This window comes from Pollicipes pollicipes, unplaced genomic scaffold (genome assembly GCF_011947565.3).
Source record: "Pollicipes pollicipes isolate AB1234 unplaced genomic scaffold, Ppol_2.1 Scaffold_2555;HRSCAF=2994_pilon_pilon_pilon, whole genome shotgun sequence".
NCBI classification, from domain to species: Eukaryota; Metazoa; Arthropoda; class Thecostraca; order Pollicipedomorpha; family Pollicipedidae; genus Pollicipes; species Pollicipes pollicipes.
Window position 1 is genome coordinate 31,279,289 of NW_023596136.1, and position 10,827 is coordinate 31,290,115.

The window sequence follows — 10,827 nt, forward strand, 5'->3', positions numbered from 1 at the left end:
CTCAGATTATGTCCTGGTACGCGCGAGGCCCGGGCGGTGATGCCATGTGCCCGGACGCGGACGGTGCGGGGCTGAAGCGGTGATGCTGCTGGTGGCGTGCGCGGACTTCAGCGGGGGCGAGGCGCCCACGTGACAAACCTCGAGCTCGCACGAGAGCCCAGAGTCGACGGGGCGGCATCCAGGAGCGCGGAGAGCCCCTCCCCGCGCGTCGGCAGCGGGTGGCCATGCATGAGAGGAGCATTGACGATGATCACGCATCCGGACGCGAAGTGGTGAGTAACGGTGCGCGTCAGGAGGCTCTGCTCAGCACGGATCTGGCACCGGACAGGCTTGTGGCGGTAGCAACTGGTCAGCATGAGACTAGCTCCTTACAAAGCGGGGATGAACGCATTGGTTGCAATAATGAAATCGTATATGAAATTTGCGCGCACATCTCGGTTTTCATCGCAAGCTTTTCCGTGCCCAGACCATCATAAGTACTCGACGATTCCCACATATCTATGCAACTGGCTGCCTCCGTAATTCAAACAACCGATTCTCACTGTTCTTAATTTGGTTACGAACAATTCGCCTACTAAGACCTTCTGAACTCCACGAGCTGCATGCATTCGCGAGAGATCATTACACTATGGCGTGCAATGGCTCCCGCTCCCGCGCTGTCGATGTTTCATCATAAAAACGAAGGTTGACATAACACCAACATCTTCAAAAAGCAAGCAGACGTGGTTCTCGTTGGTGGTAAACGTGGCAGATTCTTGAAAGGAAATATCACAGCAATGCTGTTGTGCTTTAAGTGGAATGATGAACGGAACGCTTCACCTCGCCTTACATCACAGGACCTAACACCTCTTAACGGATCAAATCACATCAGTGAGGAATTTCAGTGGTTGTGATGCTACCGATGGTGAGCGCCGATTTTCGCTAGTCATCGCCTGTAACCGCGATGGTGTAGTGACCGACATTTTCAGAACCGGTCATTCCTCTGGCGATTGCGGGGAAGCCCGTTATCGTGGCCAGAGAGCTCGGTAAATGGAACTTTTCAGCACTTCAGGCTGAATATGTAAGTCTAGCACGTCAGAGCAAATTGCAGACTATCGAGTAGAGCTAACTCTTCAAGAGTGATTAACGGCTCACAAAAGGATCGGGAATAGAAATAGAATGGATGTTTTTATGTGACGTCAGCAGCGGAAAGTAATCATCGAATCAGTTCGTTGACAGGAGGTTAGGCTGTTTGTGTCACACACACACACACGCAGCATAATACGCACGCAGGACCGTTCGAAACGCCGCACGAATTACAGGCTTTAGATACATTTTGACACATGTCGAGAACGTGTACATGTTTTTATTCCACTAACAGTTTCGAAAATGATTAAATTTCGATGGTTCTTTTGTTACTGCCATCGGGTCTTCGCGTGCATTTACACGTTAGTTCTGCTTTTCGGAGAATGCCTAATGATGGAAGGCAGACGCTTCCTTACAGCTCACAGCTCGCATTTCATATTTGCATGATTGCGATGAAATCGCGTGCAAGATAGCAAATGCAGCTAAACTCGGGATCGCCTTACCTGTCGTGTTACGTTTACTGGTTTCGTGTCTTACATTGCTCGACGCCTCAGAACAGTCCGCATACAAAAGGCGTCTAGAATTCCTTGGCCGCCTTTATTACAACTGCCGGTTATTTGATCAATCGCAGAGAGGGAAGACAGAGAAAAACGCGCATTAAAAACAGTGCGAACAGGGATAATATTTCAAGGCCCGTCTGAAACAGATGCGATAAAAAGCAGTAGATGATTACGGTTGTGCTAAGAATCCCGCATTTATAAATAGCAGTGTTTATTTCAGGACGTTACCTCGTAGTGACGTAGCGTTCATACGAAGCAAATATGCAAGCGTGATATGGTCTCAAGAGGTTCTTAAGCAGCGACGCATTGCTCACAAACCGAGGCTTGGAATTTAAACGGCATGACACGGTGATTTCGAGACCCTAGCGCTCGTGCTCCTGGGTTTCAAATTCCGGGAGCCTGGACTACATATTCGTTTCGTCTAGATGCCGAGTGTCAATGAGCGGCGGTCGTACGGGAGTGCTCCTATGCCCGCTGACTGCTGCCGGGGTCTGGCAAAGTCATCGTGGCAAACGGGGCCATCCCCCTCCCCTCCAGGGACGATGAAAGAGAAAGTCCTGTAGGCTTGGTTTTCGTATCACTCGCCTGACATTCACGCCCCTTATATTGGACGCTGGATCCGCCCCTGTCGACGGGCGCACATTGAGGCCGACAGGACGCTGGCCGGCCGGTCGTCGCGTGCCCAGCAGTCGTACGTAGCGCTTCGGCCCTGCCGCAGTGCTGTTGTCGAACTCGAATGGGCCTCGCCGGACTCAAAACAAACACCGTCAGGGGTAATGTGTGCAGTCGGAGCATGGCGGGCTTCGGCAGGGCTACAAACAAACAGCACGCCATGGCCTTCCAAGATTGGGCCCATAGCGAGCTCGGGCTTCGAGAAAGGGCCTGGGAGACGGAGCTCCTTACTTCGGCCTCGCCGAGTTTGAGCTTCGGAGACGTGAAGTCATCATTTCCACGTCGCATGTAATACAAGATGCAAGCCCACACAGGCATTCCGGCTTCAGACATACGACGGTAATGTTGCCATTACGCGGGCCCTAATTATACGCTCCATGGCGGTGGAGATTTATTGCTGCCGAGCCGGGACTAAGTCATGCAACGTGCCACCATCCATGAGTCCGTTGCCATGTCTAATTTCAAAACCTCGTAATTCGCTTCCAAGGTTTTCAACAGCCCGCGCCGCCTAAGCATTGCATATTTGGTTGCATTAACTCACTCTTGACGGCGCAACAGGTTGTGTGCACGCTGGCTGTTCGGAACACAACATCGTATGCTACCGTACCTAGCGCTCTGCCCCCCTCCCCCCCTCCCCCACCCGTGCAACGCTCCCGCGACGCCCAGTCGTACTCAGAAACAAAAAACAGGAAGAAAAATAAAAATGACGCGCTTCACCTTACAGTGCCCTCACCGGCATGGAAACAATATGGAAAGGACAGTATTATCATGTTGGGTATTCTGCTTACAAAGCCAAACATCCGAGGATGTTTTCTGCTGTTCCGTGGCGAAGAATTCGCCGCTTCCGCCGTGATCGTTCAAAGGCGTGTGTGGGATGTGATGCATACTCTCCAGCCTGCTCTGCACTCGTGGTATTTAGATGGTCTCAAATTACGTTGTAAGAAATGGCCGGGAATTAAATAGCGACGGGCTATCAGGAGAGAATTTTCCACGTAAACCAATTTTCCTTCGGTCCGGCTTCACTATGGTGCGATGTTTCTACACCATTATGGCGCGTTGGAACAAGAGTGCAGAAGCATAAGCATACACATACACTATCTTTCGGGCTGCAGCCTCTACCATTTCTCTACCCCAGAGAAGGCGTCAAAACTGGTCAAAACAAAATACGAAGCGCATTACATCTTCTTTCAACCAGTAATTTCCCACCTACCTCGGTTTGGTACTCTCACCACGGAAACTAGTAATCAATACGCTGACTGCATGTGCAGCCGCGTCCCTCCTCTGAAGCTGCCTGTCTTGACGCCGACCGCGCGCTGCTGTGCCCCGCAGCTGACGGCCGAGGTCGTGCGGCCAGAGTCCCGCGCAGCGCTGCACCCCTGGAGACGCTGCCTCGCCGGACCCAGCACCCCTTCATCCCTCCCTCGGCGAGTCCATCACGTGCGACCTTCGCTTTCGGCTGCCGGATGGAAGGAGACACCCGGGGTGGCACGGTCCGTTAGCTTCCCTCCGCCCCCCCCCCCCCCTCCACACCCTTCTCGGTCTGATCTGAGAGGGGCGGCGGTCAGCCAATTGTCACGAGGGGTGACACACGGTGACACTGCCTGCAGTCAGTGTCCCTGAAATGGTCATGGCCTCAAAACACCATGGTCCTAAAATAAACGTGCAACGCGCGTAGCATGTCTTGTTCTCTTAAAACCTTAAAACGACACTTTCCAGAGCCGCACGTGAACAAATTGAACGCAACACTTGTGTTCCGGCGTTTTCGCGTTGTCTTTCTTCGGCCGACTATTTCGCGCCTCACTACTCTGCTCCCTAGCCGTCTGTCCATTACGCCCACCGATCGCTCACTACCCTCGTGCCGACCGGTCAGTAATGCTGTCTGGCCCACGTTTCCCCCTCCCTCACAACTACCAATGTTGGGGCTCCGAACGAGTAGGGCCGTCTGCCAGCACAGTGGGCCGACCGAGACGGTCCCTGGCGCCCAGTAGTCGGAAGGCGCGGCGCCATTCAAAAGGGGCGCCTCTGCGCTCACGTGCGGTGGACAATGCCAGGTCAAAAAGCGTTGCGACCAATGCTGGTCAGGTGCCCTTACCCTCCCTCCAAAGGGGTGGCAGATGGTAAGGCTCGGGCCTCTTCTGGCCTGTCTGGCAAGCCATCCCCGTCCACCGAGCGAATAATGCCCCTGTAAAAGACACCCGGGGTCGTTCGGAATTTATGACCACTATCAGGTAGCTCCTGTTATTACCCGCGATGAGATCTACCGAAAAGGCAATCAGGGTGGAGGTCTCTGGAGGCAGTGAACTGGACCCCACTGCAAGCGCCGTAATAATCCAGGCTGGAAATTCAAGCCCATCGCTAGCTGTATAATCATAAAGCGTACCCGACAGCCACTTTGACACCGTATGCATCAGGCGCAGGCACGCAGACAGGTGGGAAGAAACTTCTGTCTCGCGCAGTCATGCGCGCCCATGAAATACACTTGTCATCGAACTGCGACATCAGCCAACTGCTTAGCTGAACAGCAGACTCAAAAGCGCGAGAAGTCGGCTGTGTGATCTGGTTGCGCTTTTGTTGTAGAATATTCTGTGCTACGGTCATGAACTTCAGCCGTTGCCGCGAGCGCACCCTGGCGGCCTGGTGAGCGCTGGCGCACAAGCCGTCTTTGTGGACTAGTGTAAAGATGTTGGACTTGTTATCCAGCGGGAGTGAGGACCAGGCCCAAAGAGGGCCCGTCGTAAGGCCTGACATAGCGTGGTAAGGTCAGCTGGCAGCTGACCAGAGAGTCCCGAACGACCGTGTGGTAACGTTACACAGCATACTGAACCCTTCGCAATCTTGCCTGGTAAACAGGCCGGACGGAAGTGTAGTGATGCGATGAACAGCCACGGCAGTACTTGTGCGGTGGGCTCAGCGCACATGTAGCGAGCTCTGCTTGGTGAGTGCTCGGAACCCATGGCCACGTGTCTAAGCCATTCGATGTGGACGTTTACACACAAAAAATGATGGTAGTGTATATCATGGGCTGTGAGAAATGGCACACTTAAAATGAGCTTTTAAAAACATTATATGGATTAATATAAATATAATAATGAATTCATAATTTGATAAAAATGAAATGAATTTAAAAAGATTAAATAAAAACACGAGTATTTGAAGCATAACAAGTATTCCGATGCCGAATGACCACACGCATTCACAGTGAAGCCCATCTCCAACAAGCATTTCTATATCGGGGCTGAAATGGCAGCCACTCTGTCTGGTTATCTTCTTTACAGAGGCATTTTGGACTGACGCATTTTGAACGTTTTATATTTCTTTATCACTCAAAGCCTATCAACGCCCTCGTGCTATTTTGCGTTTTGAATTTGGAGTCGAGTTGCTCCAAGGAAGCTCTTTGGGAAGTCGGAATGGTAATAGACCAAGAGCAAGGGAGATGATGGAAATTTAAATAGCTGGGGGAAATAGCAACAGCATGGTGTGGGCGGATGAAAGGCGGAGGCACCCAATTGGCTGCCTTTAGTAAGGACAGCGAGCGCGAGCAAAACAGTATTTTGTGTGAAGGAATATGTGAATTCAGACACGACGAATACAGACGTTACAGCGAAATGAGATTGCAGTTGGGTTGTATTCGGTGACGCTGAGACGCAGACGTAAGAAGGACAAAATGTAGGTAGCAATTGGGTGTTGGGCCGAAAAGCAGAGCTGGTTTGCCACGCTCCTGGGCCGACTGACTTCCGATAAGCCAGCTTGATCATGGGGACAGAGTAGCGCGGTCGAGAGCAGTTTCGACAGAGGGTGGCAGCCGGGCCAGACTTCCCCAGGACCAAGGATGACGAACGTTTGCCCCTCGAAGGGTGGGGAGACTGATGGTTTCCGCTGGCACACTGAACGCTTCGGCAGACTTTTCGTCCGCCTGCACCCCCACCGACGTCAGCACGCCCACCCTTACACCTTCGAGCCGCGGGCGGTCGGAAACGCAGCCAGCTCGAAAGGCACGCGAGCCGCCGGCCTGCCCTATCGGCGGCATCGTCGGCGTCGACACCCGTCACCGACCGTCGGGACGGGGGGGAGGGGGAGGGGGACTATTTCCGCGGCCGCGCACGGACGGAGCCACCGTCAGAGGTCAGCTGGGGTCAGCACCGCTTCCGGGCCGGTGCGGCGACACTCCAGGCCGCCGTGCGCAGGCGTCCCCCCCCCCCCCCCCCGGATGAGGGATGGCGGCGTGGTATTTATGCGGGGCTCGCTCGGCTCGGCTCGCACGGCGGCGGATCGGCACCGGCACGTGGTGCGGGCCACGCACACGCGTGCGCGTGCCGCTGCATGCGTGCCGGGCGGTTGGGTTTGTGCGGGCGTGCTCTCGAGCAGTGTGTGCACAGGTGGGGCGTCTTCACGGCTGGCACGCGCGCGTGTCAAGACCGACGCATGCTGGCGTGCACGAATGCGTGCAGCGACCGGAAGTGCCGTTAGTCGCGCGCTGCGTGTGCGTGCACAGCCTCGAAAGAGCCATTGCAGCGTTTAGGCGAGATCCCAACAAGCCCTTCAACTGCATCTTAAACTGCAGTTATGTTTGCAGTCCTCTTCACCGCCGTCCGAAACCTGCGCACCGTCCAATCAGTATGCAACGAAGCCCCAAGTGACGGATGGCGGGTCATTGCCGTGACCGGGCACGGCACCATGCATCATCGCGCCGCCGTGTCTTTCACGTCGCATCGGTCTAACGGTGCACGTGCCTGGCCGTTGCGCACAGTCAGGCGCATGTTTTTTCAGCAGTCACGCTGACCCATTGCACATAACGGCGGCGAATTTACTGCCCTGTTGTGACGAACGGGCGCGGGATGCGCGGATGCCGACTGCTCGAAATGCGCGACCGATCTCGTTTTTTGGCGCCGCCCTCTTTTGCGTGCAGAGTTACGACGCCATTAGCGTGGAAGTTTGACGTTAACTGTCGCCGGCCGGCCATCATCGCCCGCGTCGTATTTTTCACAAATTGACAGAGACGAGCCGGCGGTCGACGGACTAGACGAGCGAGCGCCGAGGCGAGCCGGCGAGGCAGAGGAGCAGGCGCCGAGGCGAGCCGGCGGGCCAGAGGAGCGGGCGCCGAGGCGAGTCGGCGGGTCGGAAGAGCAGGCGTCAAGGCGAGCCGGCGGGCCGAGGAGCAGGCGTCGAGGCGAGCCGGCGGACCGGAGGAGCGGGCGCCGAGGCGAGCCGGCGGGCCCGAGGTGCGGGCGCCGAGGTGAGCCGGCGGCGCGGAGCTCCGGCGGGACTGCCGCTGCGCCGGCCGCGCCTGGGGACCAGCCAGCGCCGGGAAGTTGACGGCGTCCTGACCTGTCCACTCTCGCGGCTAATGGACGGATGCCGTGCGGGACGCGGCTGAGCCCGGCGGCGGGGAGGGGGAGGGGGCGCACCGACCGAACCGCAGACTGCACGCTTACCGGCATCGATTTGTCATTACCGGCGACGTGGCCGAGCGGCGGCGGCCCATGAGCGGCGCCTGAGTACAGCGCTGTCACTCAGGAGTGGGACAGTCGATGGCAGTGGCCAGTTATCGGAATGGAGTATTCGAAGACGCTATGCTCCCTTTAGCTATGTGTTTAAGATACATGGATGATAGTTCACAAGATCCAGTAAAATAAGACAGTGGTGTGAGACATCTTCACGGCTTACAGTTAAAGCTGAGGAGATATAATGTGAATAAATCAATCCCATCCTTTGAGACAGCACCGCTGTTGGATAAGACACTAAATAAGACATAAATAAAGCCAAAGACACCTCAAATGACAATCAAATCTTAAGTTCCAAGCAACTGACTATTTCCGACTGCAAAACGAAACCCAGAAGCAGTCCCAAGGCAATCTTTAAGTTGCTCAAGATGAGGAAAAGTGCATTATGCAAGCTAATAAGAACACACCAGCCTGTGCATAGCGCACGGCAAACCATCATATCAAACCAGGCTCGACGTTTTGTCCGCATGTTGTCCTCTATTCCCGAGGGCGTTGGCTGCACAGACATCAGTGTGCGTCTTTCGAAACAAGTCTTGCGACGCGCACTATCACTTCAGCAACATGGAACTATGCGCCGAGTTACCTCAAACCAGGATGCCTATGAGATAAACAGCATTGAAATAGGAGATCCTCTTCTTCCACTGAATATTCCAGTCACGTTGATCAACAATCACGTGATGCACATCTCATTTCAATCAAGAGCGGCAGCTTTCGCGCGTCAGTAGATCAAGCACTAGCTGTGAGTACACATGCAGTGCACCCTGTGGTAAATAGTCATCTCTTTCGTTCTTTTTCACTGTGTTTTGAATGTACTTTATCAAAGTGCAGTGTTATAGTCAAACCAGTATCGACTTCAACGTATTTCACCGTATTGTATCAATAGTCCACAGTTCCATTGACGAAGCATTCGATAGAACACAGGGCTCTTGAAGCACTATAAGGCTATGCGAATCCCAGATGCTGTGGCTTTTGTGGCCACGACGTAATACCGCAAATGCAGCTTACGAGGGACTTCTGCAGGTTGACGCTGTTGTTGAGGGATATGTGGAACACACGAAGTACCACCGACATATTTTTGCAAGGTCAAGAGAGATATGAAAGTTGGGCGGCTAGTCATCTTCGCAGCATTTGTCAATCACTACACTATCGAGCTCCCGGCTGGTTGAACTGCATCAAACCTGACCTGGAATGCTGCCCACTAGATGTGCCCAGTGCGGGTCTAGTCTGGATTTAAACTGATGTATTGTATCGGAGGCCACCACACAGTAGGGACGAGCGTTCCAGCCGCTGGGAGCTCTCATGCCGAAGGTGTTCTTTATGACCGGCATCATCGCTCAGAGCTTCAGCTTCCAGGCTTCCCCACGTGGAAGCTGTGGCGGGCGAGAAAAACTCGTCTGGATCGAGATCACTAGCCGAGTGCAAGATCTGGTAGACTGCGACCGTGTCCTCGGCACCTGCGATGGTAAAGGGATAACTGGTCGAGGATAAGGAGCCCCTCGCGGCGCGGCCCGGTCCTGATGTTTTGCACCAGCTTGGTCGTGCGTTTCTTGGCACGTCCCACCAGCTCCCGGCCAGCACGGCCGTTTTAATTCGAGCGGAATCTTCAGCGTTCTTTCGATCTTTAGTGCGTGCCTTCTCGTCGGGCTGACCTCCGCGTCTGTTTTTAGTCACTCTCAGCTCCGCGATCCAGCTCAATAATCTAATCAAAGTCGGTCAACCAGAATCCGTACAAAACCGGCCAGCGTCCGTCCCAGGCCTCGAGCCAAGCCGGAATTAGCCCTGTTCTTCTGCGACCGGGCACCTCGATGCCGGCCAGCGCCGGACGTCGGGTCGCCGGCGTTCGATTTGGCGATGGTGATGCCCTGTGGCAGTCTGAAGCCCAGCTGCAGGCGGCGTCGACCGCAGTCCGCGTCCAGATGACGTCCGCCTGTTTCCATAATTCACCGCGGCCCAATGCCAGCGAGCGACCCGAGCAGGAAATCGACAATGACAGGCTCGTTATACCGCCGAGCGTTTGGCGGCGGAAATGCCGAAAAGATCAGTCGGATGCCATTCAGCGCTCCGGTGCTGCATACGTCGGGGTTGTGTATCAAAAGATCGCGTCTTCTTCAAACAGGGGCGTCCTTTCAGTGGTAGCGATCGGTCTTTCATCTCGCGGGGCATGGATGCAGATCAGGTGTTGGGCAAATATCGCGCCCGAACAGGATGCGAAATATGCGCTCTGATTCGCCTCATATGCATATGGCGGTGACAGCCGATCCACTGCATTGGCGGAGAACCGTCTCGACTGGCGCACAGTGCCCAGCTCCAGCGCTGTGAAATTACCAGTGCTTCTTGTGTATTCTATTGGTTCAGATTCATTGGACCGCAACAAAAAGGCTGTTTCCTGGAACAACAATTATTTTTTCAAAGCGATGATATATTGCGTTGGAGAGATCTTCATCAAAGACTTCCATCAATCTACATTTTATTGCCTAGTGACTGATGGAGGACATGTTGGCTTAGCAGCGTGCTGCTGAAATGGCCGATTACGGAGCAAGAATTCTGAAAGCCCAGTAATCGGCTTTCTCTGACGGCTTTCGTAGATTTTACGCAAGGATTATGATTCCAAAGCTACGTGATGGGGCACCCGCGATCGCTGCGCCCCAAACGACGTTCTCAAAGCTGCACAAGAACGAAGAACGGCAATCAAAGCAGTCGTAACAGCCCATCTCCAGCCTCGTTACACTTTGCTTCTGACATTATCTAATGGTCTGTAAACTCGTGGCTAACTGTTGTTTAGTAACGCTCTGCGATATCTGAAAGGTCACCACCGGACAGCGGAAGGAGAGTCTGAAGCCATTTCTACCGCGCTTCCGTCGACACTTCCAACTCATCGACGTCTCGCTTCGTTTCAGCTGGAGCCGCTGCGGCCGGAGAGGCACTACGACCTGGTGGTGCGGCCGACGACGGAGGCCGGCGACGACCCGGCCTGCGACTGCGCCGGCCCGCCGCCGCCCCAGTTCCTGCTGCCGCCGCCGCCCGTCGAC

The 10,827-nt window shown here is 54.5% G+C and overlaps 1 protein-coding gene across 1 annotated transcript; it reads left to right on the forward strand.

The window, feature by feature from the left end:
- Window positions 1-6: 6 nt before the first annotated feature.
- LOC119112016 (uncharacterized) lies at window positions 7-10,827 on the forward strand (the record flags this gene model as incomplete). Its single annotated transcript, XM_037235962.1, is given in 2 exon segments — window positions 7-272; window positions 10,696-10,827. Coding segments are annotated over 2 exon segments (180 nt in total), but the record flags the coding sequence as incomplete, so codon positions are not given.